The sequence below is a fragment of the Saccopteryx bilineata genome, chromosome 6 (assembly GCF_036850765.1).
Source record: "Saccopteryx bilineata isolate mSacBil1 chromosome 6, mSacBil1_pri_phased_curated, whole genome shotgun sequence".
Taxonomy (NCBI): domain Eukaryota; kingdom Metazoa; phylum Chordata; class Mammalia; order Chiroptera; family Emballonuridae; genus Saccopteryx; species Saccopteryx bilineata.
In genome coordinates, this window is record NC_089495.1 from 210,067,355 (window position 1) to 210,094,753 (window position 27,399).

Here is a 27,399-nt window from a genome sequence, read left to right on the forward strand (position 1 = left end):
CTACTTTATAAATCACCAGGACTGTGGAACCGGTGGGCGGTTAGAAAATGTTACTACTAACAGAGATACAGAAGTGGGCGGTAGGTATAAAAAGGTTGACTACCCCTGGCCTAAGCGGTTCTGCTCGGCAAATCTGGGGAAGGGCCCCAGTGAGATTTCTTGGATGGGGAGGAGAAGGGGCCGTGCTTCCTTCCGCTGGGGAGAAATGAGGTGACCATAGCATTGCTGTGGTCTGTCCCCTCTTCCCGGCCACCACGCTCATTACTTTGTCATCAGGAAATAGCCTATTTTTATTTTATTTTTTATATTTTTTTATTTTTATTTTTTAGATTTTATTTATTCATTTTTAGAGAGCGAGAGAGAGAGTAGAGAGAGAAGGGAGGGAGGAGCAGGAAGCATCAACTCTCATCTGTGCCTTGACGGGGCAAGCCCAGGGTTTTGAACCGGTGAGCTCAGCGTTCCAGGTCGAGGCTTTATCCACTGCGCCACCGCAGGTCGGGCTGCACTCATTACTTTGGAAGGCGGGGTTCCCCGAGGGACCAGCCCCTGGTCGGCCTCCACACGGACCCTGCGGTACTCGGGAACTAAAAGCTACGCCCGTGCTCGCTGGCCCCTCCGTCCCCACCCGGACAGCCCCAGCCCTCCTGCTCTCACACCTCACACTCCCCGCCCTGAAACTCTCCCATGCAGTGGACGGCAGGGTTCTGGAGGATGTCTGCCTCGGCTGGCGCTGGCCACACTCACTAATGCAGGACAGGTGGACGGTCGGACAGAGGGGAAGCCCTGAGCAGAGGGCGGGGCATGCCTCTCTGCTCTTCCCCGCTGGGCCCCGCCCCTCCAGCTCACTAGGCGGCAAGCCCACGGGGTCAAGCTGGCATTCACGGAGCAGTGACCCTCTGTAGCATGAGCTCACACACCTGTCACCAGGCACTCGCAGCAACCTAGCAACACAGGACAGTGTTGTCTGCATTTGACAGACAAGGAAACTGAAGGTCATTTACCTTCCCCTGGAGCCCACGACCCGGGTATGGTGGATGCGGGGCTCAAAGCCACAGCCGAGCCAGCCCCCCCTCTCCTGCAGCCCTGCAGGGGTGACTTGTCCCTCACGGGCGGCCACACCCTGTCCGTCTTCTGGTTTCTTCCCAGCGAACGCGGTTCACGTTTCCGGAAGACAGACAGCAGAGGGGACTGGGAATGTGAGGGACGCGGATGTGATCACTGAGGCTCCGGGGGGACCCTGGACGGGGCCCTGATGTGGTGTGGCAGGGCAGCGCCCCGGAGGTGGGGTGGGGTGGAGTAGCCGCTGAGGGGGGGCTGAGAGGAGCTGTGCCTCCCCCTCTGGCCGGCTGATGCTGGAGCATCGTTCACATTTGTACATGTGTGGATCTATTTTTAAATCCCCCTCGGAATACTGTACATTCTGGAACATGTACAATTTCCACGGCTGCTGGTGGGAAAACCGCCAGCTAAATGCTACAAATGATGCACATGGCCTGTGCTGAGTGTCACAGTAAAGCCCCCACGCTCCCCCACCCCCACTTCCGGGCCTGCCTGCAGCCTGGTAGGAAACATAGTAACAATACTGCGTTCTCAGTCCCTGGGCTTCGGGGGCACTTTGTTCCGCAGCAATAAATAAATAGGTAACTGGTACAGGTATGGTTGCAAACATATTTTTTTTCCACTCAGGAAGAAGTCGTCTGGGCAGCAAGGGTTGCCCAGTGGTGGAATGGAGACCAGAGGAAAGCAAGGGAACCCAGGATGCTGTGGCTCCAAGAACTAGCTGAGTTCCTGCAGCCAGAGAAGGAGAGAGCCTCTCACAACCGCTGGACGGCCAACCCCCGCCCCACACACACACACACACAGCAGCAGGTCCGTCCAGGGGCTGCAGGGAGGGGCACAGGCCCTCTGTCTCGGGACCCTCGCCAATGCCCTCTGCATCTGGAAGCCTGTTGAAAAATGACAGTGGGGCCCTGGCCGGTTGGCTCAGTGGCAGAGCGTCGGCCTGGCGTGCAGGAGTCCCAGGTTCGATTCCCGGCCAGGGCACACTGGAGAGGCATCCATCTGCTTCTCCACCCCTCCCCCTCTCCTTCCTCCCTGTCTCTCTCTTCCCCTCCTGCAGCCGAGGCTCCATTGGAGCAAAAGATGGCCTGGGCACTGAGGATGGCTCTGTGGCCTCTGCCTTAGGTGCTAGAGTGGCTCTGGTCGCGACAGCGATGCCCCGGATGGGCAGAGCATTGCCCCCTGGTGGGCGTGCCGGGTGGATCCCAGTAGGGCACATGCGGGAGTCTGTCTGACTGCCTCCCCGTTTCCAGCTTCAGAAAAATACAAAAAAATAAATTAATTAATTAAAAAAAGAAAACTGACAGTGGACATTGCCCATTTTGGCTGTGGGTTCTGTGGTCTTGTCTCGTCCTCTGGTTCAGATAAGTCCACGGAGACTCAACAAAGTGCAGGCTGAGGCTAACACAACAGCTGACGAGGGACCTGGCCCTGCCATGTCACCAGCATCTTGTCCCTTTGGCGACTCTTGGCCTGACCTCCGCCCACCCCAGGGGACAGGGAAGAGTGCCCCGCTCAGCGGCCGGAACCCCAGGCGGTTTATATTGCACAGAGACTGCGCAATGCTGGTGCCATGCCAGGCACCCCCTTTCAACCAGAATTCCTGCCTCACTCAAGGAATGAGACCCCTCGTGAACGCATCTTGACCTTCGCTGCCCCCCAGCAGGCCAGCTCCTGCCACACACGGCATTTGGAGTTTTGGGGTCGGGCAGCAGAGCCCCCCCCCCCCCAGGCTCTCCAGCTGGCCACAGAGCCCTGTTCCCCCAAAGCCCTCGAAGGGCCGATTTTACACTGGTCACCAACGACCACACCTCTCCGGATCAGCCCCCCCCCCGCCCCCACTGAGGGTGAACAACGTGGATTTGGTGTCCTGGCTGCGAACCATCTGGGGCTCTGGGTGCACGGAGGAGCCATCCGCAGCCAGCTGCCCAGGAGCCCTTTGCAGAGCGAGGCTCCCAGGTGACATTTCCCGGGTGGCTTAAAGCAAACGCCTTGTCATAACGTTGGTGCTCAGTTGCCTTTTGTGATTTTTCTAAGCTCGAAGGGAAACCTTTGAAGAGAAACCCAGCTTAGCAGAAAGGTCAGGGGTTTGCAAACCAAACAGGGAGAGGAGGTGGGCGGGCGGGACTGTGTTTCCACTGGCGGTGTCATCCTGAGCCCCGCACAGCTACTGGTCCGGCACAGCGACAGGCTCCAGCGGCCACCAGCAGGTGCCTTCTTCCCCTGAAGGGGCTCCCGACAGAGAAGGGCAGACGGCACCCTGGCTGGTAAGACCCAAGTCTCCTGTGAGTCCTGGGACGGCAAGGGGCACCCCGTGGGTCTGCAGACATGCCTCCTTCCCTGAGGTGGACGCCCAGGTCTCAGCCCCGAGATGTCTTCGCTGGTGGATTTGTCTCCCAGAGAACGAACCCCGCCAAAGCAGGTGCAGTGTTAAGGCGACCTCTGTTGGCCGGGGCACAGGCCGCTCTGGGCAGCGTTCTCTGCACAGCAGCTGGCTGGGCACAGTACTGTGTGCCCACACCGCGAGCTTCAGGAACGGCCGGGTCCCCGGGGGACTTCCGTCCATTGAGGACAAAATCGAGGCACAGAGAAGCAGCAACACTCACCCAGTGAAGGAGTAGGGCCCAGTTTGAGCCGGTGGGTCCCTGGGTCCCCGCTGTGGTGGCTTCTGGCAGGGGGACAGGCTGGTGTGCCCCTGGTGTGCCCATCTGGGCTAAATGGTTAAGCACGTGATTTACACGCGCTCGCACTCCCAGTGGGAACACAAGGTTTGAGGGGACAAGCAAGCCCAGAGCCAGCTGAAAACAGTAGTAACTTCGGACCTCAGGCTGGCCATCAAATAGCCAATGAGCCTAAACTTACCCTCCTGGGCGGAGCGGGGACGGGGCCCTGAGCTGGGCGGGGCTTCCTCGAGGCCTTGCCCCCTTTCCTTAACCGCCCTCCCCCCTGCGCCCCGATTTTTCTCAGCCCACCCTGTTTTCTATTCCCAGTACCGTCGGTGCAGCCGCCAGCCCGTGCAGGGACAGGGCCCGGGCCTGAGACGGTGACTCCAGAGCGCGCTCCCAGACCCTGCACGGGCTCTCAGCGCAACTCCTGATGACCGAATCCAGGCAGCGATGAGGCGGCCACAGTGCCCGCTTCCACCCGCAGTGGCCACCCCCGGGGAGCCGGTGCAGGAACCCAGCCTGCGTGGGGGTGGGGGAGGGAGGGGTTGCTTTGTCCCCAGCTCCCCGCCCCTCTCATGCACCCCACCTAGCTGGGCTGGAGTCCCGTGGCCCCCAGCTGCTGGCACCGTGCAGGCAGGCGCCCCAGGAGACGGAGGCGGCCCCGCCGTCCCCGCAGGAAGTCCTGCGTTGCCCCCCTCGCCCCGGCTGAGCGAGCCGCAGTCGAGGAGGTGGAGAGGAGGAGGCAGCTCCCTCCCTGGGGGCGTGAAAGTCGGGGAGACCGGGACCGGAGGGCGGTTGCCCGGGGGAGGGTGCCGATATCTCTAGGCACCTGCTGGAGTTCAGTTCTCTGGGGCGCTCACCGCAGGCGGCATTGCCCCTGGGAGCGCGCGGGGCCGAACGGCAGCCCGGCACCCAGGCGGGGCGGGGCGGGGCGGGGCGGGGACAGCGGCTGGGGCCGCCTCCGCCCGGCTCCAGCGCCCCCCAGGCTGGGCGCGCCGCCCCGCCGCCAAGCTCAGTCGAAGCGCGGAGCCCCGGAGGGCGCGGGCGCGGCGAGAAGTGTGCGGGCGGGAGTGCGCGGGGAGCGGGGGCGAGGGAGTGAGCGCGCCGGGCGGCGGTACGTGCGCTCCACCAGCGCCACGGGCTCGCCCGGCAGCCCGAGCCGCCCGGGAGAAGCCGAGGAACCTCGCGGTCGGGAGACCCGGGAAGCCGGGGTCGGAGCGGCGCCGGAGGGAACCCGCAGCTCCCAGCCGGGAGTCGGAGGAGGAGCAGAGCCCCGAGCCCCAGGTGAGCGCAGACCTCGTGCGCTCCGGGTGGCGCGGTCCGGGTCGAGCACTCCCGGGCGAGAGGCGCGCCCCTTCGCTCTCCCGTGCCTCCCCTCGCGTTTCCTCGGCCCTCTTCGGGCCCGAGAGGCGCCCACCCTCCGGACTTCGATCGCGGAGGCGCTCGCCGAAGCCGCGGACCCGGACCAGCGCGGCACCCCGCCCAGCGCGCCCACCATGCGCCTCAACAGCTCGGCGCCCGGCTCCCGGGGCGCCGACCTCTTCCCGCTGCCGCCGTCGTCGGGGCTGGAGGCGGTTCTGCTGGCCCCGAACTTCGACAATGGCTCGGGCAACGCGTCGGAGCTCCGGCCAGCGTCGCCCACAAGCGATCTGGACGTGAACACGGACATCTACTCCAAGGTGCTGGTGACTGCCGTGTACCTGGCGCTGTTCGTGGTGGGCACGGTGGGCAACTCGGTGACGGCGTTCACGCTGGCGCGCAAGAAGTCGCTGCAGAGCCTGCAGAGCACCGTGCACTTCCACCTGGGCAGCCTGGCCCTCTCCGACCTGCTCATCCTGCTGCTGGCCATGCCCACCGAGCTGTACAACTTCATCTGGGTGCACCACCCCTGGGCCTTGGGCGACGCCGGCTGCCGGGGCTACTACTTCCTCCGGGACGCCTGCACCTACGCCACGGCCCTCAACGTGGCCAGCCTGAGCGTGGAGCGCTTCCTGGCCATCTGCCACCCCTTCAAGGCCAAGAGCCTCATGTCCTGCAGCCGCACCAAGAAGTTCATCAGCGCCATCTGGCTGGCGGCCGGCCTGCTGGCGGTGCCCATGCTCTTCACCATGGGCCTGCAGAACCGCAGCGCCGATGGCCAGCACCCCGGTGGCCTGGTGTGCACGCCCATCGTGGGCACTGCCACCATCAAGGTGGTCATCCAGGTGAGCAGCCTCTTCCGGGGGTGGGGTGGGGAGCGAGGGCTGGGATAGAAACGGGGGTCTCACCCGGGGCCAAGGTTGCTAGGCAGCCCTTCAGGAAGAACCCCAATGCGTCTCTTTCCTTCACCCCCCAAAGTCGGTCCTGTCTGCGTACCCACGGGATTCAGGGAGCTGGAGAAACGGCCTTGAGAAATGTTACTCCGGGGAAGCTGGAGAGAGGATGGGGGAGGCAGGGGCCCGGGGGGGGGGGGCAGCCGACCCCTATCGTCCCGCCTTTCACACCGGGGTTGCCAGGTCTCAGCCCTTTACCGCATCCTTTCCTTCGTCAAAGGGGGCAGGAACCTCAGGTCATGACCTCCCTGGGGGCCCCAGAGCGGCCTCGCTGCCTCTAGATTCCCTGAGCTGTCAGATAAACTTGTGTGCTGCCCACGCAGTCTTCCTGAAGAGAGTCCTTCTCCTGGGCTTCTCAAATAGCCTCGTGTCCCCAGAAGGCTGGGTGGGTCTGTCTCCTCCACAGCAGACGCCCCCGGGCTGCTGCCCCGTGCTGCTGCCCCGGGCTTCCTGGCTGCCCTGCGGCCCACACTCGGGAGACTGGGCCAGCATGGCGCTTGGTTTAGCCTGAGTTTCTTCACCTGTGTGATGAGTGGTGCAGGGCTCTGATCTCAGCGGGCAGAGGGCTGGGGGGGGGGGGGGGACTGGACGGGCCAGCAGGCTCCTGGTGCAGAGAAAGAGGTCGGAGCACCATCATTGATGGTGGTGGTGACCGTGTCGTCCCTGCTGGGAAGATCCTGAGGTGTCTGGGCATGGTGGCAGGTGGGGGGAGAGGGGGGCTGTGAGGTGAACAAGACCCCAGCAACCAGGTGCCTTCCGAGGGTCTGAGCAAAGTGCCACGGAAAACCAGCTGAGACCCCACCTTGGCAATGGGCTTGAAGGAGGGGCCTAGCAGGGTGGGAGATCAGCCCCCTACCCCCAACAGAAGGCTTGTCAGGCAGGGACCACAGCCATGGTGGTGCGGGGAGGGGTCGGAAAGGCCAAGGGGCAGAGGGTCCACTGTCCCTGTCTCGCTGTCCTCTCAGGCCCGAGTCGGACCTGCCCCCCAGGCGTGTTGCTGTGCATCTGAAGCCCAGGGGGCCACGTGCGGGGTGAGGGCAGCAGAGGGGGCCGCGTGCGGGGTGAGGGCAGCAGAGGGGGCCGCGTGCGGGGTGAGGGCAGCAGAGGGGGCCGCGTGCGGGGTGAGGGCAGCAGAGGGGGCCGCGGGCGGGGTGAGGGCAGCAGAGGGGGCCGCGGGCGGGGTGAGGGCAGCAGAGGGGGCCGCGTGCGGGGTGAGGGGCAGCAGAGGGGGCCGCGTGCGGGGTGAGGGCAGCAGAGGGGGCCGCGGGTGCTGTGGTCTGCACGTCAGTCCCTGGGCTGTGGCCGTGGGGGCCACTCACGCTGCGGGTCCCCCTCGCCTGCGCTGAGGACTTGTGGCTGCAGATGTCCCTGTGTGGACAGCCCCCTTTCCCCAGTAGCCACACGGACCAGGGATGAGTCAAGACAAGGCTGACTCGCCACACTCCCTGTGCGAGAAGCACACAGCCCCACGCAGGGTGAACCCAGTGCGAGCCACCCTTCCCCTTCTGTGGGTCCCCATTTTCTTCCCCGAGAGGTCTTTGACTGGCTGTGCCCCGGGGCCTCTCTGGTCGGCGTTGGGGGAACCGAGGGGCAGCAGCAGCCATGCCATCTGCCCTTGAAGGTGAAACGTGGCAGGTTCAGGTCAGCAACGCGCTGCCCACCCAGGGGATGTCTCCACGCAGACCCCCCAGGGCTCAGCCATCATCAGAACCAGAGCGGAGGGAGCACAGCTCCCCAACCCAGGAGGCATCCTCTTCTGCTTCCCCGTGGACCCTCAGTCAGTCCCACAGATCAGACACCTCACTGGCATCTCTCCAACCTCCCGAAGGGCCATTCCTCTGAGTCCTGGGGCCACAGGCCGTGACACCGGCAGCCTGGGGCACGCCCCGGCCACTTGTCACTCAGTGACGGTCTGCTGAGTGTTGACCACGGACTGGCCCCACATCTGAGCCCACAGGTGTGAACATTTGTGAGCTTCCATTTTTCCTTAAGGGCCTCAGCTGCGCACAGACGGGCCGCTTAGGAGACGCTGGTCCATCCGAGTCTGACAGCCCCCACGGGGCTGCCACAGCTGGCTGCTCCCTGCGCTGGGACGATGTCCCTTGCAGGGACGTGGCCTTGGGATGCCGCCTGCCTCTCTTCTGTGCCCCCATCCGCCCTCTCAGGAGAGGTTTCTCGGGGAAGGGGCTATTATGTTCCTGCTTGGCCTTCCTGACCACTTGACTGGTCTGGGCAAACTTCCACTGTTTTCAAAGTGACATCTGGCCCGAGAGGTGCTGGGTGCCTGCATCTGTGCGTCTCCCTCTCGTCCTCCGTGTGTGGAGGTGTCGGCCAGTCCCATGGTCCCCTTGTTCCACCACGAGGCTTCTCCTAACCGCCACACAGTGGGTCCCTCCCGGGTGCTTGCACACAGGTCCTATTTAGAAATGAGGTGGCTTGGCGGGCAGATTTCTGAGCCACTTTGAATAATCCTGGGCTTTTCCTGGGCGTAGCCACAGCTGAGCGGCGATGGTGGGGGAGACAGAGCTGCCCCTCGGCCAGCAACGGCTCTCCAGCCCCCGGCCGGGTCAGCACGGTGACTGCTGCACTTCCTGGTCCAGTCTTCCCCGCACCCACCCCAGCCCCCATCCTTCCAAACAGACTGCTGGTCACAGGGCCAATTGCAGAAGTGGGTGGCACTGCGTGGGTGGCCAGCCGCGTGCTGGTCCCGTGAGGAAGTTCCTCGGAGGGCGTCTCCCGACCGTCCACCCAGGCGTCCCCGAGCTGCTCACCGTCCACGCGTGGCCCTGCCCCCGTGGGCTGAGTGAGTCACGCTGAGTCCCCTGCAGTTCCGGCCAGCCCCTGTGCTCTGACCTTGGCTGTGTGACAGGTCCAGGCTTCCAGTGGGGCAGGGCCCCGTGTTGGGTCACACCGTGGCTGTCCACTGTGCAGCTATGGGTGGGGAAGGCAGTGAGCTCAGACGGGCAGAAGCCTGGGGAGTCTGCACATCCCACTCAGACCCGACCTGGCCAGGTGCTGTCCAGCCTCTGGCATCACCAGGCGGGAGCCTGTGAGACCTGCTGTGGAGCAGCTGCTGAGGGCTGGCCGTTTTCCAGGGCCTGGGGCTTCGCAGCAGGTCCATGCCGGTGCCTCTCCTGGGGCCCTTTCTCGTCATCTGCCTTTGCAGAAAACCTCTGTCAGATTCAGTGCAAACGACACGCCCCTCACTGACAGGTGGGCCGGAATGCACAAGGGTCCCTGGGCGGGGTGCCCCTCCCCTGGGGGGAGCTGAGAGTGTCCCACGAGGGGCTCATGACCCACACCCACCTGCTCAAAGGCCACTGGCATGTTGGCCCAAAGCAGCACCAAGGGTTCGTTAGAGTCTGACATGGTTCTGCAGAAGCAGAGGCAGCAAGACAAGACCTGTCTCCGCAGAGGGGAGAAAATCGGTTCCCATGAAATCAGGCCATCGATCTCCCCCCACGGGTCCCTGCCCTGCGCCACCAGCAGCAGCCATCGATCTCCCCCCACGGGTCCCTGCCCTGCACCACCAGCAGCGGCCATCGATCTCCCCCCACGGGTCCCCTGCCCTGCGCCACCAGCAGTGGCCGGCGGCCTCCCCCCACGGGTCCCTGCCCTGCACCACCAGCAGCGGCCAGTGATCTCCCCCCACGGGTCCCTGCCCTGCACCACCAGCAGCGGCCAGCGATCTCCCCCCACGGGTCCCTGCCCTGCACCACCAGCAGCGGCCAGCGATCTCCCCCCACGGGTCCCTGCCCTGCACCACCAGCAGCGGCCTGCGATCTCCCCCCACGGGTCCCTGCCCTGCACCACCAGCAGCGGCCAGCGATCTCCCCCCACGGGTCCCTGCCCTGCACCACCAGCAGCGGCCGGCGGCCTCCTCCCCACGGGTCCCTGCCCTGCACCACCAGCAGCGGCCGGCGATCTCCCCCCACGGGTCCCTGCCCTGCACCACCAGCAGCGGCCGGCGATCTCCCCCCACGGGTCCCTGCCCTGCACCACCAGCAGCGGCCAGTGATCTCCCCCCACGGGTCCCTGCCCTGCACCACCAGCAGCGGCCAGCGATCTCCCCCCACGGGTCCCTGCCCTGCACCACCAGCAGCGGCCAGCGATCTCCCCCCATGGGTCCCTGCCCTGCGCCACCAGCAGTGGCCGGCAGCCTCCCCCCACGGGTCCCTGCCCTGCACCACCAGCAGCGGCCAGTGATCTCCCCCCACGGGGCCTCCCCCCACGGGTCCCTGCCCTGCGCCACCAGCAGCGGCCGGCGATCTCCCCCCACGGGTCCCTGCCCTGCACCACCAGCAGCGGCCGGCGGCCTCCCCCCACTGGTCCCTGCCCTGCGCCACCAGCAGCGGCCAGCGATCTCCCCCCACTGGTCCCTGCCCTGCACCACCAGCAGCGGCCAGCGGCCTCCCCCCACGGGTCCCTGCCCTGCGCCACCAGCAGTGGCCGGCGGCCTCCCCCCACGGGTCTCTGTCCTGCGCCACCAGCAGCAGCCAGCAGCCTCCTCCCTGCACGGCACCCCAAGAGCACCCATCTATCTCCCTGTTCACTCCCCTCCTGTGCCAATGGAAGGGCATTTGTTTCCAGGCGTGAGCTGTAAGTTTGCACACGCAATGTGAGCGTACAGTGTCATTTATCCTGAGCAGAGACAGGAGTCAAGATGGCTGGGACGTACGGTGAACTCAGTCCTGGGGTCACAGAGATTTTCTTCTCTGCTGTCTTCTAGAATCTTTATGGCTTTATGTCTTATATTTTAGGTTTAGGATCCTTTTTTTTTTTTTTTTAGCAAGAGAGACAGGAAGGGAGAGAGATGAGAAGCATCAATTCTTTGTTGCAGCACCTTAGTTGTTCATTGATTGCTTTTTCATATGTGCCTTGACCAGGGGCTCCTGCAGAGCAAGTGACCCCTTGCTCAATCCAGTGACCTTGGGCTCAATCCAGTGACCTTGGGCTCAAGCCAGCGACTTTGGGCTTCAAGCCAGCGACCTTTGGGCTCAAGCCAGTGCCCATGGGGTCATGTCTATGATCCCACGCTCAAGCCAGCAACCCTGCGCTCAAGCCCGATGAGCCCACGCTCAGTCCAGAGACTTTAGGGTTTCGAACCTGGGTCCTCTGCATCCCAGGATGACACTCTACCCACTGCGCCACCCCTGGGCAGGCAGGATCCATTTCGAGTTAATTTTTCTACAGGGTGTGAACTATGAGTACCTTTTTTGTGTGTGTGTGCACAGAGATAATTACACGGTCAGTGCTCCTTGTGAAAAGACAGGCTCCTCCCAGTGAATGTTTTCAGCACTTTAATCAAAAACGAACTGCTCTCCTGTGTCCAGACTCGCCCGTTCCTCTCGTCACTGTCTGAACTGTCCCCAGAGTTGATTCCCGTAGTCCTGTAGTCTTTCGAGGACCGTGAGTCCTCCAACTTCCCTCTTCTTTCCCAAACCGCCTGGCTGTCCTGGGCCCTTCGCTTCCCATGCCAGTTTTAGAATCAGCTTTTCAATCCACGCGTGCAAGAGGCCGGCAGCGGTTCCGCCTGGGCCATGCTGACCTCCGGGCCCACCGGCAGTGGTTCCGACTGGGCCGTGCTGACCTCCGGGCCCACCGGCAGCGGTTCCGACTGGGCCGTGCTGACCTCCGGGCCCACCGGCAGCGGTTCCGACTGGGCCGTGCTGACCTCCGGGCCCACCGGCAGCGGTTCCGACTGGGCCGTGCTGACCTCCGGGCCCACGAGGGAGACACGGTGTGTAACGCGGAGCCTGTGACCCACGAGGTCAGGCCGGCGCTCTGTGTGCTCGGCCTCTTCCACTGATCCCATCAGACGTTGCCCGTGTGGAGCCTACGTGTGCATAAACCCCTTTGTATGGTTCCCGTGACGGGAACCGTGCTCTCGCCGTGGACACACATCCTGGAGCCTCCAAGGCCCAGCGTTCCCATGCAGGCTGGATACCCCCCCCACACACACACACACACCTTCCCTCGCTGTTCTCGTGGTCGACTGATCCCCCCTGCTTAATGGAGTCCCCCTTTTCTATTTCTTTGCAAACCTAGGGGGTCTTATTTATACTGGACATTGTGAGTGGCATGTTGAAGAGGCTGTGGGTCTGCTGTCTTTCTCTGAGGAGTGAGCACACTCTTGGTCTAGCTGGCCGGTCCATGGCAGACCGATCTCTTGACCTTGGGCAGACTCGGTTTTGCTCCTCAGGGGTGCAGCCCCCTGGAAAGCCAGGCCCTTCTGTCTTGTGAGGGCTCCTCTGTGGATTAGTGTCACTTTGACGTAGGTTTCCAGGGGCGGGGGGGGAGGTATGGACTGTCCCCTCGGGGGTGACCCTTACTCCTCAAATATGCACTTGCTGAGGTCTCAGCGGGACACTTGGGGTGCCAGTGAAGCCTCTCCCCTCCAGCTCCGCCCGATGGCCAGCTGCCCTCCCCAAAGCCTTTCAAGGTTCCGTCCGTGCACACAACCCTGCCAGCCCACAACCAGAGGCGAGCCCCTCACAGGCTTGTGAACACCCCCCCATCCCACAGGGGTCCCCCCTTCCGGTGCCTTGCTGTACGGGTTCAAGCCAAGCCCGGTCTCCCATCTCTGCCCCCCTCAGCTAGAATAGCCAAGCTCTACCAATACCCCAGCTCCTAACGTCACAGTGGGACACATGTCCCCAAGAAGAGAAAGGGGTGACTGTGGGGCTCACCGCATGCGTCCCCCGCCCTCGGGGGCCACAGTCTCGCAAGGCGGCTTGTCTGTAGGAACAGCTGTTTATACAGGAGACACTGTCCAGGACCCCAAGAGGGAGTCTTGCTGTGGATTCTTAAACACTGCCCACTTTCAAAAATATTCGAGGTAGTTTATGGTAGGAGACTGGTTCAAAAGAATTATTAAAACAATGTTGCAAAAAAGGATACAGAACAAGAAACACTGTCACCCCCAGGAACAAAGCAGAAGGTAGCCAGCACCAGTGTTTGGGTTAAATCTTAGACTGAGACTTAAGAAAAAGAACAACATTGTTTACACTGAAACATTTTTTTTTAGTGCATCCTCTGTTAAAAGGTGTATTTATTGTACATTCCAGCCACTCTCCCTGGACCTGGTTCATGGTTACGAGCGTTTTTCAGACAGCTTTGTGTTCTTGTAACTCAAGAATGGCCCCGAGCTTTGCAGAGTCCCAGGCTGGGAGGGAGGGAGCGAGCCCCTTTCAGGGACTGTTAGGTTGTGACTGCTCTGGGTGGTAGCAGGCGCGGAATGCCAAGTCTGGAGCGTAATTCTCCGGCTGTTTGGCAGGCCCACAAAGCCTCTGGCTCCTGCGGGTCAGCAGAGAACGAGAGTTTGTCTGGGTCATGTCATTTGGGAGACCCGTGTGTCGGGCCATCCAGAACCTGCTGGTCTGGGGCCAAGCTCAAGGACTGGCTGGGCTGTGAGTCAGTCGGCCCAGGCTGCGTGCCCAACAGGATGTGCTTGGTCGGAAGCCGCTGTCAAAGGGTCAGTAATTTATCCCCTGGACGAGGGAGAAGCGATTGCCTCTGTACTGACCACTCCTCCTGGGACCTTCAGATCTGGGTTCACCTGCCTCTCCCGCCGCCGTCGGTTACTTCTGGGAGCACTTCACAGGGAGGGGTCCCCAGGAGGGGGCGGGGGTCCAGCCTGGGGACCCTCTCGAACACACCGCCTGGAGACACCACCCCCTCTGGACCATCCTCGGTGTGGGGCGCCTCGTAACTTCCCCTGTGTACTCCCCCACTCCAGCCGTGGGCCTGGGGCGGCAGGACCAGCCCACAGGGAAGCACTCGGCTTCCAGTGAGCTTGTTCTGCTGGCTGCCAGGGGGCCTGCCCATCTTCCCGTGACAGCAGGTCAGAAGCTCAGGCACCAGCCATCAAGGCTGGGGACAGAACAGGGAGCCTGTGAGCAGGGGCTCGGGCCGCTGAGTCTTGGCCACCCTGTGCCCATCTGACTTTGGCAGGAGGCGGGAGGGAGGGAGGCACCCAGAGGCCCCTCTGTGGGCACAGGCTGGCACCCTGACTGACTCACTCCAGACTCTGCTCAGCCCCGGGGCCCCTTTCGTGGAGGTGGACTGTCCTCTCTGAGAGCTTGAGCCACCCCAGGGGACGTCTGCCCCCCTCCAGGCTGCGTGGAGTTTGGAGGAGGAGGGATAGGTTTGCAAAAGCCCCAGGCAGCCGCAGTGAGCTGCTGAATGGACACTTGAATGGTGATCCGGGGCCAGACAGGGCCGCAGCCAAAGCAGCTTCTCTGAACCAGGAGGTGCCTCTGAGGTCCCCACCCGTCAGGCCCGCCTGCAGACTAGACGTGGACAATGGCGGAGTGCTTAAACAAGGTCAGCCGTCTCGTGCTTCCTGCAATCCATCGTCCTGACAGCTGGTTCAAAGGACCCCGGACCCAGAAACACTCAGAAAACTTCATGCAGCACCCAGGGTGGGTCCTTGTGTTTTGAAAACCTTCTCACCCCAAACACCTTTGGTCATTCAGGACACTGGAAACTGCAGGGGTCTCTTGAGCAGACATACTAGTAGCCTGGGGTTGTGGTCACAGAGCCTTGTCCCTGCCCCAGGTCTGACCAGACAGGGGCCAACAAGGAGCTCTCCTCTGGCCTGGGACCTACCACATTCCACTGAGACTCAGCCGGGACAGCAGCCCTGGGACTCACGCCCCTGGCCACCATCCCACAGCCTAGGGGGGGTGCCTCCATGGTGGACATTTAACGCATTTAGAAACAATTTCAGCTCTTCCTGGTGGGACCTCCTATTGAGTTCTAGAAATTCTCCCCTGACCTTTTAAACTACTTCACAAAAGAGATGGGACACCCTTGGTTCACCGCCTCTCCTCAGAGTTGTGAGCTGGGGTCACGCCTCGGGAGCCACAGTGAAAAGCAAAGCACGGATGTGCCAGGAATCAGACATGTGTCTCTGGGGAAGCCCCGGTTTCCAGGGGCCAGACCCCCGGCCACAGCTGTCTGGGAAGGTCCTCTTCCTTCGCCAATAAATTAAACTCACTTTCATTTCTCCTGTCCTGCGGAAATGGCTACAGTCAGAGAGGACGGGCTCTTGATGACAAAGACCAGGGAGGGGCCTGACTCTGTGGAACCCCTCGCTCTGCATTCATATTCTACCTGTAAAAAGGGTCCGGTGTCCCCGCCTCCTGCACGCGGTGGTCCCAGGAGACCCCAGTGGGCCTTTCAACACAGGAAGACGCTTCACAAGCACAGACGGTTTTCTTCATCACAGTTACCGATCAGGTTCCGAGCGGTGCCATCATCTACCAATAACAGGGGACCGGAAACACAGAATCAGGACGCCTGCTTGTCACCTCACGGCATGGGAGGCTGCAGGGGCCGTGAGATGCTCGGGGCCCACGTGTGTCGCTGCCGCCAGCGCTTTGAATGTGACACCGTCCGCATAGGGGGTTTCTTGGAAGCCAGCAGGCCGCGCCTGCCTCTGTCTGTCCCCGGAGTCTGGTTGGGAAACTAGCTACCCCGAGGGCTGGGGGAAGCATAGAAGGAGTGGGCTTAGCCTCTGCTGTGCTCATGGGTCCTAAAGCCTCCAGGTGCCCCTGGATGGGGAAACGTTCTTTCTCTGAAATCAGCTCAGGTCACACCAGTGCCCACCCCCCCCACCCCCGTGCCAGGGTCAGGTGCAGACCCCACAAACTTGTCACTGCACGTGGTGGGCTCTGCACTCTGCCTCAGCCTCTGGCACCTGATCCCTCTGCCCCAGCCTCAGATCTCCACGTCAAGATGGCAGTATGGGGTGGGGTGGGGTGGGTAGGGCGGGGGGAGGCAGATCTGGCAGAGGGAGCCGGTTTCAATGAGGCTTGGCCAGGAGTTTGCTGGGAACAGGTGGGTCTGAGTGTCAGAGTGCAGTGTGTTGCAAACAGCTTGTCTCTGCCACCAAAAATAAACAAGGCTGTCACCGCCTGGGACAGCGGCTTCCTTCCCCGAGATGGACCGTCCAGCAGGCGGGTCTGGGGCCCACGTCTGCGCTTGGCGAAGGCTGCAGGCGCTCAGCGGGAGCGGCTCTGACGGGTGTCCCCGTGGATGACCACCGGGCGGTGGAACAACTGTGCGGGCAGCACAGACAGGGCAGCCAGACATGAACTCCACAAGAACTCGCGGCCAAGGTGGCTGGAGGGAGAGCCTTGGGCTGGACGTCGTGGGCCCTGGGACAGTCGTCATCGTCTCTGGCCCACAAGCTTTTACAGTAGACGGCCCCTGCGTTGTGAGGATTCGCACAGACAGGGCAGGCAGGGGCCGTATCCTGCTCAGCCTGTGCCCCTCGACCCAGGGCGGGACCCAGGTCTGCCGGAGCCCCTTGAGGCCAGCGTGGAGCTGAGGGAGGGGGCCCTGGGCCTGTGCCAGACGGCCACACAGCCACCTCCGATTGAAGATGAGTCCCCTCCCTGCTCCCCACTCCCTGTCTCCAGTTCCCTGGCTCGTCTCCGCTCCCGCCCTCTCTCCTCTCCTGGGGTCGCGGTGGCTTGAGGACAATGCTGACATCTGGGTGGGGCAGTGGTCAGACTTGTCACATCATGGCGGAGGGCGCGGGGCCACAGCCGGCTGCATCTCCTCCCAGGAACCATTAAGACAAACCCTCGCTGCCGCCGTATCTCATGTCATGAATATTCATACATCATGAATATTCATGTAGGTATGGGACTTGCAGATTCTGGTGATTTAAATGTCGTAAACAGTGTGCGAGCGTGTTTTCGGGGAGAAGATCTGTCAGAGAAAATGAACCTTGATCACCAGTCATAACGGGGAGACCGCAGCCCTGGTCCCAGCGAGGCCGCCCCATGCCCCTCCCCACGATCGTCTTGCAAGGTCATGGCTCTGGGGGCTCAGAAACTAGCACCAGCTGGGCACAGGCGGAGTCACGCCTCCCAGGTGGTCCCCTGGCACAGCCTTGCCCCCCCCACCATGGTCTGCGAGTGCAGACCCCACACACACACACACACACACACACACACAGGGGAGTCAGGCCAGGATCCATTCTAGCTTTCCAGGTCGGGTGGAAAGTTCTAGAAAACGCTGGGCTTCAGTAGACAATGCTCAGGGCTCTTCCACCCGACCTGAAGCGGGGGTCGTTGGGAAGAGCAGTGCGTGGTGGTGGTCCGTCCTACTTCTTGGGATGGGAGAGTGAGAGACGGAGAGGGCGAGGGAGGGGACACCACCCTCTGATGGTCCCCTCACGACTTCGGTCTCAGCTGAGGAGGCAGAAGGTTCCCAGCAGGGTGGGCAGACCGGCGCGAGGAGTCATCCCTGTGAAGAGCACGGGCGTGATCGGTGCCCCATCTCAGGGAGGCGGTGGCTCCGACCCCTGGGCGGCCGCACCAGCTACACTGTTTCCAGGCGTTGGTGATACAGCTGCCGGAAAGTTCTACATCTCACTGGCGGTTAGCGCTGTGTGCGTCGGGCTGGTCTGCGGGGGACGCCGCCCGGCTGCGTGCGCACGGGTGTGCGGGGTTTCGCGCGTGTGCGGTGGGTGGTTGTGCAGAGCCAGCCCCCCCGCGGTTCAGGTTAGGCGCCCTGGCTTGGGACCGCACATCCCCCCCCCTTTGCCAGCTGCTTTGACTGTGTGTGTGGGTCCCCCAAATTCATGTGTTGAAATCTAAGCCCCCATGTGATGGTGGGTGGAGAGAGGACCTTGGGAAGGTGATGAGGTCATGAGGGTGCATTCCCCATGATGAGGTCGGAGAGCCCCCGGCCCTCCTTCTGCACCAGAACCTGTCCCCGCCAGCACCCCGACCTGGGATTTCCCCTCCAGCGCGGTGAGGAAGGGGTGTCTGTTGTCTGAGAGTCACTGTGTCCCGGGCGCTTTGTTAGAACGCCGGAGCTGAGACAGCAGCCGTTCATTCATGTATTCACCCACACAGTATCTGAGTGACAGGCTCTGTTCCCTGGCAGCCAACTGTGCGGTGTGCGTGTAGGGAGGGGGGAGAGCCAGCAACCAGGAGAACAAACCTGTACCCTCGGAACGAAAGGGGACAGTGGCCGACCCGCCCGGCCCTCCCCGCGTGCTCAGGTGACAGCTGGCTCTCTGGGTCTGGGCAGGGAGGGGCAGCAGTGCCGGGCGCTGCGGAGCCTGCCCGGCTGTGCCAGCGAGGTCAGCCTGTCCCCACATGGTCCTGGCTTCCCGGCCAGCCCCATTCACAGGTCTGCAAACTGCCCCTATTTCAGGACTTCGGTGGCGGAAGGGGCGGGGAGCCCACAGAATCCCTCATTTGCTTTTCTCAAAGGCTGCCGGGCGGCTGGGCCAGATTGTGGCTCTCGCCAACAAAAGAACCCCAGCGATACGGGCTCGCAGTGCTCCGCGTCTGACAAATGAACCAATTATGTCTTTGTGACAAACCGTTATTAGGAGGGAGATTACATTCCTTCCGTGGGTGTTGGAACGGTGCAGATGGGAGTGGCCCTGGGACAGGATCAGACAGACGCCTGGCTGGGGGGGGGGAACAGCCTCCCCATCGCACCCCCCAAAGCCGGAGCTGGTGGCTGAGGGCCAGGAGCAAGCCCGTCGGCCTGCAAGGCTGCCCTCCCTGCTGAGGGTGGGGTCCTCTGGGTGGACCAGCCCCCTCCCACCCCCTTTGTTTATAGGCAGGGAATAACAAGGACCAGGACGCTGGCCCACCTTCCTCCTCACTCCAGGTCTAGAAACACAGCGCTCTGGGCCCTGCCCCCACGGTGACCCGTCCGGAACGCACGTGTGCAGAGGACGCTGGCTGGGATCCGCTGGCCTTGTGTCTCGTGGAAGCCTGTCACAGGGCAGAGAGAAGCATGACCTTGAAGTGATGTGTGTGTTGTGCCCAGGATGTGCCCCGGGGCGATGCTGACACCATGCGGGCCCTCCAGCTGCACCTGTCTGTCTGTCCCTCTTCCCTTCCAACTCATTCTGTCCCGTGAGCCCGGCACAGCCAGGCTCACCGGCACCGTGGGGGCTGAGTGGGGGAGGGGGCCGTCGTTTCCGTCGGACTCGCTCCTCATCGCAGCCGTTCCGGTGAGAAGCCTCCAGGAGGGGGTGTGAGCTGAAGGAGCTCAGTGTCACATCCTGGGGTGTTAGCCCAGAGCACAAGGTCCCCTCCATGACCTCCATGCCCAAAGGCGGGTCAAGGGGAAGAAACAGCCAAACGCTGGCTGAGTTGGGGTGAGTCCCTTCTTCCCCCCTTGGGGGTCTCGGGGGACGCGGGTGGCCCTGCTCCCGGCCCTGGTCCGTCGGCCACCGGGCTCCGAGTTCACCATAACCAGATTCACCTGAAGCAGGGATGGAGCGCTAATTCCACTGCAAGGAGCTGAGGCGCTGGGTACAGAGCCAGACGTCCACAGGGAGCCGGGCACCGACTCTGCCGGTGGACGGTGATTCGAAAGCGGGAGGAACAGGATATTTGCTAAACCGCCCACACAATTACATGGCAGAACAACACTGGAAATCGTGGGGCCAGGACTCAGCTGCTGGCCGTGGCGGGCATGGAGAAGGGCACACAGGCGGGCACACAGGAGGGCACACAGGAGGGCACACAGCCCCCAGGCCCAGCTGGCTTCAGCTGCACGTGGGGGGGGGGCACTGCTCTTTCTAAACAGATTCTGAAGCCCGGTGTGTTCCTGCTCGGGACTCACGCCCGAGGGCACAGCGTGTCCCGGATTTGCAGGACCCCGCTGTCCCACAGCGGAGGGATTTTGAACGACTGCCTGGATATACCCCCTCAGCCCTGTGCAGCCCCCTGGCGTGGCGAGGAGCATGCTCTCCGTGGCTGGACTCTGTCCAGAGCACCTGCGAAGCCTCCCAGACATTTTGTGCTGAGGGAGTTGGCACCACTTGGATCTCTTGGACTCAGATTTAGTGCCCGACACCTTAGCAAACGGCTCAGCAAACCCTGGTCCTGTCAGCTCGTATCTGAGTGGCGGGATAAGCGGCAGCCGGTGTCGATGAACAGGGAGCCAACCCTCTAGACAGACGTGGTCACAAGCGAGAAAGCAGTCACTATCCCAGTGTGAAGTGTGGGTGGGCTGTGGTCTCAGGCTGTTAGCTAACCACTGAGCTTCCTTCTTGCCCCCAGTCTTGCCTCACCCACGGGGGTGAGGGCCGCGTCCCAGGGACTGGAGTCCACGCCCCTGCTCTTGCTAACTGCTCTGACACTTGTCCTTGCCAAAGATTTTTCTTAACACACACCCCCTTTGTTGCTACTGGGCAGATGTCCCACTGATCTGAACACGGTCGTGGCTTTCTAGCCAGCAGATACTTAAAAACATGGCAAATAGGCCCACACCCTCAGTGGCCTGCCGCTCTGTGCAGACGGCTTCCACGCAGTTCTGAGAGGTGCTGGCATGGCCGAAAAGCGACTGTCCACCCAGCTGCTGCGTCCGGAGCAGATAACAAGCCCCACCACCCACCCAAACTGTCGGCCACGGCTGGGCTCTCCCCCAGTGCCCATCCTGTGTCCTGCCCCTCCTGGAGGACACCTCCTCGGGCATAAGTGGAGGGGGTGGACAGGCACATTGGGAAGGCCCTTTTCCTAATCCGATTGAGGGTCTCCCAGCAGCCGGGCTGGTGCCAGAGGCGCAGTCCAGCCAGGAGCAGACAGGATGTGGCTACAGAGGGGCACGCTCAAGCTGTGGCCTCTGTGCCAATGGCACTGCCCGGTGTGTGTGGGGGGGGGGGGAGACACCCTTGTATGAGGGCTGGAGGGGGCACGTTCCTGCAGAGATCACAGGCTGCCCACCTGCCCCTCACCAGAGGACAGGAAGGGTCTGGGGATGCAGTGGAGTGGCTTCTGCTTCTGGCGGGCTTGGTCCCTCCCTGCCCGTCCCAGGTCCCCTCCCCCAGCCCAGACGCCTCTCCACCCGGGCAGCCCCGGCCGGTGTGACGGTCACTGTCCGTGGTGCTGAATCCCGGGCCTCCTGGGACTTGAGCGTTCTCTCTCTGCACCGAGTCCGCAGGGACTCTGGGGCAGCCTCTCCCTGACGCTGCAGACAAACCAGAGGGGAGCCCAGCCACCAGGCGAAGCAGAGGCTGGGAGGAGAGAGAGGTGGACAGAGGTTCGGCCCGGAGAGGTCACTGAAGAGTAGAAGTTACTCTAAAAAATTTGCAGTTACCTCCCCCCTCAAAATTGTCCCCTCTGGGAAGCTGGGGGTGGCAAGCACTCAGCAAAGCTTCACTGATAAGGACGGGTCCCTCGCCCTGGTCTGGCTGTCACCCGTGCCCTGCACGCTCCTTGCGCTTGTCCTCTCTGCTGTAGACTGGCCCGAGATGTATGAAAGGAGCGTTCCGCCGTGGTTCCGACCGAGTCTGGGCTCAGAGCCCGGTCCGCATTTGTTCTTCTGTAAAGACGAGGATGCCAGTAGCTGCCGCCTCGCAGACTCGAAGAGCCTGTCCACTGTGGAGACAGGGGAGCTCTGAGTGTGGCGTCTAACTCGTAGAAAGCACCCCGTTACTGGTTAGCTAGAGGCTGCGTGCCAGCTGGAAAGGGGGGGGGGGGTTGAGAACAGTGTTTTTCAACCACCAGAAATGTCATGCCAACCCACGAAGGAGTTAACCACCCTGGTGTTGCATGAAGATTATGGACCCAATGATCTTAATCAAATTCATGTATGCTCAGAGTGATTTCCGCCTCAGCAGTCCCTGAAATAATTCTCCTATTTTCAATGGTCCCCAGACGTAAAAAGGTTGAAAACCACTGGTGTAGAAGCACCAAGTGTCCTTTATTATATTGAGCCCAAATCTGCAGATTCGAGCTACCTAATGGCGAGCTGACCAAACCCTGTAGAGCTGAGATTCGTGGCCCGAAGCAGCTATGATCAGTCCTAAGCTGCACACAACCCTCTGGGCCCCTCCCCACGGTGGTCTTTCAGGCAATAGGATGACTCACACAGCCCGTCTGTGTCCCTACCCTGTCCTGTCTCCTGGTCCTCCATGTGTGGCTCAGGAATGCCGGAAGTTCTGGGGACATGTGAGGTCTCCGCCCCCGAGCCACACCATGGACTTCTCCTCGGACGCTGGGTCCTCAGCGCACCCTCCTCGCCGATCCGTCCTGTTTTCTATATGCTTGTCTCTATGGACCGTGTGTGTCCTGCTGGGCAGCAGACCTTTGGATATGGGGTCCCGGCGGCACCCCGAGCATCCAGGTGCTCATTAGATGAGGGACAACCGAGAACAAAGCCTCACCCTAGACGGTGTTACCCTCGGGACATTCTGGACTGTCCCCTTGAGGGACCCCTTCTCTCTCGGCTGTGGCCCACTGAGGTCTGCCCCCTGCAGCACCTGCAGCCCAGGGCATCGAGGTGACAAGTGTGTGGTTGTCACGTGACCGTGGGGGCGAGGACCCAGGAACCTGTCACAGCGCACATGCACGGAGGGAGGGGGAGGGAGTGTCCCCAGCTCACGACGGGAGCGTGGCGTCAAGGTCTGGATGCATCATCACATCAACCGCCTGGATGTTTGTTTTTCATGCGCAGCTGCATGGCCGTGACTGTGACCGTGACACAGCGACTGTGGAATGACTTGGGTCATTGTTCCCACCCTGGAAGCTCCGGGCACTGACTTCACTTCAGCCCTTGGGGGGTCCGAGGAGGGTCCTCCTGGAGTCTGCCGTGGAGGTTAGAAGGAGGTGGGCCCCGTGAGCCCGGGCCTGGCTGGGGCCGGTCGTCCGCTGGGAGGTCCCCCTGCCAGGCCAGCCGAGGGGGAGCCAGCAGTCTCCACCGGGGAGGGTCTGGAGAGCCAGCAGTCTCCGCCGGGGAGGGTCTGGAGAGCCAGCAGTCTCCACCGGGGAGGGTCTGGACAGTCTCCGCCGGGGAGGGTCTGGAGAGCCAGCAGTCTCCACCGGGGAGGATCTGGACGGGAAGCTGTTTCTCGCAGACACTGTTTCCCTAAAAGCTGCTGGGTTTTGCAAACACCCTGAGCGGCATTCTGCACCTTCCCACTCACCGCCCGCAGGTGGTTGAGCTGCAAAGCGGCTGGAGTCTGGAGCCGTCTCTTTACCAAAACACACATTGAGATGAGGGAGAAACAGCCGCATTCGACACCAGGGATCAGTCCTCAGGAGGGTAGGATGAGGCGGCAACCATCTCAGCGAGAACCCCTCGGCTGGCCAGAGAGAGGGCCCGGGGCCAGGGGCCAGGGGTCAGGGGCCAGGCTGCCGGCCTCTGAGTCGGGGCCCTCACCTGCCAGGCCTGCCCACGCCAGTTTGCAGGCATGCTGCCGCGGTCAGGGAGCCAGCCCTGTCCTCCAAGCAGACCCACAGCTCATCCCACTGACCCTAAACACGCACTTTCTTCTTAATGGTTCGGCTACTTCTCTCTGTCTTCCTCACAACCCTGCAGACGGCAGAGACTGGGCGGGGGTGGGGGTGGGGTGGGGGTCGGGGGTGGGGTGTGGTCCTAGGAACATCGGGAGAGCGAGCAGGAATTTCTCCCCAGCTGGAACAAGTTATGTCCCATCACTAAATTTTATGGCAAAATTTTAAACAGCCATGCCCAAACGACTATTTTTTTAAATTCCAACAGTGAAAAAGTCAAACTTCCCTGATTTCCTCTAGCTGTCCTGCAGCGTATATTTCTGTGTTTTCCATCTTTGCTCCATCTGAATTTGGGGTGGGAAGTGAGTTAAGGTACAGAGGTGAATTAGCATCCAGGTTTCAGGAACGAACTTGGTTTATCTTAAGACAGTGGTCTCCCCAACCTTTTAGGGGCCACGGACCGGTTTAATGTCAGAAAATATTTTCACAGGACCGGCCTTTAGGGTGGGACGGATAAATGTATCGCGTGACCGAGACAAGCGCCAAGAGTGAGTCTTAGACGGATGTCACAGAGGGAATCTGGTCATTTTTAAAAAAAAATAAAACATTGTTCAGACTTAAATATAAATAACATGGAAATAATGTAAGCTATTTATTCTTTCTCTGTGGACCGGTACCAAATGGCCCACGGACCGGTACCAGGTCCGCGGCCCGGGGGTTGGGGACCACTGTCTTAAGGGATGGGGGAGAAAGGAGTATTTATTTTGCTCAAGAGAAACCGAGTCCAGAAGGGAGGGCTGCAGGCATAGCTGGATCCAGGCGCTGGAACAATATTGTGGCGCTCTGCTGTCACCGTGCTGGCTTCTTTCTTAGGCTGATTCTTCCCACAAGCTGCAAAAACAGTGCCAACAGCCACAAAAGCACTTTTCTGCCCAGCAGGCCCTTGAACAAAAGACCTGCAGCCGGTCCTCCCAGAACGAACATTTTTGGTGCGAGGTGACGCGTTACCTGCATTTCTCCAATGAGGGCCTGCCCAGGTCTTTCAAACGTGCTGATTGGCTAGGTCTGGAGAGAGGGCGGGCCGCTGGGTGGAGGGCTGAGCAGCCCCAGGGAGGGGGCAGTGGATGCGAATGGGCAGAGCCAGCAGGTGCTGGGCAGGTGGCCACCCACCTCCTCTGCCCACTTAGGTGCCGTCCTGACTGCCTGCGGCCACGTTTCTGGTCTCTCTCCTGCTCTGTCCACTTGTCTCCATGCCAGACTGACCTCACTAGGGTCTATGGTCAGTGTGCTCCCATAGCTGAGGAGGCCGGGCCTCCTGGTCCCACACTGACCCCTTAGTCTGCCTTTCCAGGACTTTCCCAGTGATCTTTAGATATTTTTTTTTCATTTGCATTTTAGAATTAGCTTGCGTATTTCCAAGACCCTCTCAGGTTTTACTGGGACAGATGCCTAGACCAGCCTGTGTCCCTGTGTCCCCTGTGTCTCTCTCTGTCCCGGACGGGACGCTGACTTCCCCGCATTGAGCCTCTTTCCCTCCCAGGGTCACACTGCTGTGTTTCCCAGAGATCTTGCACGTGGCCACCGGGAGCATGTTCCTCTTTGCTTGTTGCCAAGGGCAGGGGCGTGGGGGGGGGTGGACTACTCCCCTGCTCTGAGAAGGGGAGGGCAGAGTGCAGAAAAAAGGGGCTCAGACTGTGAGCCTTGGCAAGAGAAGGCAGACCCCGAGAGTCAGGCACCTCCCTAAATCTGGACGCCCCAGACTCTGTCTTGGTTTCCAGGCTGGAGAGGTGGGGGGCGTGGAAGGAAGGCCCCTCCCACCCCCTGGAAGCCAGTGCCGGCCTGAGCCTCCTCCTCATCGCCAAGCCCAGGGCCCAGTGTCTGGTCAGGTGGGCCTACAGGGCCAGGGCCACCGCCCCCCATGCCCAGGGCCTCAGAATCAGGGCCCAGAACTCCTTCCAGACGTGGGGAGCCCCGCCCCGGGGCAGCTTGGGACACACCCCACACACACGGCCCTCCGGGCCTCAGCCCTGCTCCGCCCCCAAAGGTAACTATCTCTGCTGCCTGTGCTCAGAGAGGTGAGGCATTTAAAACGTTTTAATGTTTAAAATCTGTGTTGGACACACCCGATCTGTTTACATGATACCCAGCTGCGGTGACTCACAGAGAAGTGGTTTGTCTTCTGGGCCTGGGCCCAGTGTCCCCCTGCACCCTCCCCCTCCCCCTGTCCAGCCAGGAGCTCCAGAAGCCTTCCCAGAGCTACCCCTCAGCCCACGTCGCACTTCCTCGTCCTGTGGCGGGGGGGGGGACTCCAAACAGAAAGCAGTGACACTGAGGGAGGGGACGCCCCCCCCACCCCATGTCGGAACCTGCTCCCTCGCCTGGGAGACCTGGGAGAGGAGGGAGCCTGGCAGGTGGGCAGCCCGCCGGGAAAAGGCCGTCCTCCCGGGGACCGGGCGGCCGTCTCCAGCCTGTTTGTCCCGTGGTTTAGCGAAGCCTTGTGCCAATGGACCTGGGCGCAAGCTGAGGCCCCAGAGCGGCCTGGGGCCCCGTGGGAGTGGGTGAGACCTGGGGAGGCCTCGGCCAGCGCCCTGGGGCGAGCGGGAGCGGAACCCGCCCACATCGGGAAACGCTGGCGCCTCCCGGCGGCCGCCTGGGTCTCCGTGGCTGCTGCCCACGTGGGCAAGACAGAGCTGTGAGGGTCCTCACCCGGGTGAGAGCGTCACTGTCGGGCTGTCGAGGGGCCTGCTCCGCGCTCAGGTGAGCAGGTGGCCAGAGGGCGGCCTGGGACTGACCACCCGGGCTGCAGCCAGCGCTCCAGGCAGCACCAAAGAGCCTCCTTCAACCTGAAGTTCAAAATGAGCATGAGGGGCAGCACAGCAGGACCGACAGACAGAGGCAGGACAGACGGACGGAGACACGGCCACCGCGTCCCAGGTGCCCTGCCGTGCCCTCGAGCGGGGGCATCGGGACGAGACGTGATGACGGGAAGGTTCCGGAAGGGAATAAGAGGCCCGGGTGCTTTGAGCCACTCGAGGCTGCTGGGCAGCGACGTGGGAGCCCCCTCAGGGCCGTGTGCCGCCCCCCTCCTTCCCGCTGGTCCACAGCCCCTCACCGCTCAGTGGTCCACTGCTCTGGGGTGAGACCCAGCGCCCCCCACTTCCAGAAGGTCATAACCCTCTGGCTGAGCAGGTGTCTGCAAAGGCCGGTGTCAGAGTGGTACCATCAAAGGGCCTCGTCAAGTCCAGGTCCAGCCGGTTCTGAGCCGGTGATCCCGGCAAGCCCCTCGGCCTCTTCGAGACGTGGCTTCCCCAGACGCAGAGGGACATGGAGGAGAGAGGTGTGGATAGGAGCCACTTCTCAACGTGCCGAGAGGCAGCTGGGGGGACAGGGTCAGGGTGTGTGTCCAAGGGCTGGGCTCGGCCATCCTGGCTGTGTCCAGACCTGGGAACAGAGAGCCTGTCCCTTGGCCACAGCCGGGACACCCCCGAGTTTGCCTTTGCGTTGTCTGCGGGTTGCACCCAGTGCAGAGGGCTCCCCGACATGCCAGACCGGCTGCAAAGCCTGTCCGAGCCAGGAGCTGGGAGCAGGCGGAGGTCAAGCCTGGGGATGGGAGCCTGTGTCCGGCGGGTCACTGCACTGACCAGATGCCCCACATCCTGGGTCCTAGACTCCCCCCGTCGGCAGGTCTGACGGGCCACCCTCCTCTCTCTCTCCGCAGGTCAACACCTTCATGTCCTTCGTGTTCCCCATGGTGGTCATTTCCATCCTCAACACCATCATCGCCAACAAGCTGACCGTCATGGTCCGCCAGGCGGCCGAGCAGGGCCAGGCGTGCCCGGCAGGGGACAAGCACAGCTCGTTCAGCATGACCGTCGAGCCGGGCAGGGTCCAGGCCCTGCGCCACGGCGTCCGGGTCTTACGTACGTAACCACGGGTCCCCTCGGAGGGGCGGGGGCGGCCGGGGGTCAGCAAAGCAGTGAGGGCTACACCCCTCGAACTGGGCAATGTTTAAAGACCCGTGAGTGGGGGCCTGTCAGGGCCGAGACTCAGAGGGCTGGCTCCACCGAGGCCTGTGCTGCTCCTCCCTGTATCCATTCATCCATCCATCCCTCTGTCCATTCATTCTTCCATCTG

The 27,399-nt window shown here is 62.1% G+C and overlaps 1 protein-coding gene across 1 annotated transcript in view; it reads left to right on the forward strand.

The window, feature by feature from the left end:
• Positions 1-4,813: 4,813 nt before the first annotated feature.
• Positions 4,814-27,399, forward strand: part of LOC136308344 (neurotensin receptor type 1-like) — a 24,874-nt gene continuing 2,288 nt past the window's right edge. Inside the window, exons 1-2 of the mRNA XM_066235681.1 lie at positions 4,814-5,929; positions 26,984-27,185. Coding sequence (XP_066091778.1) covers positions 5,222-5,929; positions 26,984-27,185 — 910 coding nt within the window. The 5' untranslated portion in view covers positions 4,814-5,221. The remainder of the gene's footprint in view (positions 5,930-26,983; positions 27,186-27,399) is intronic.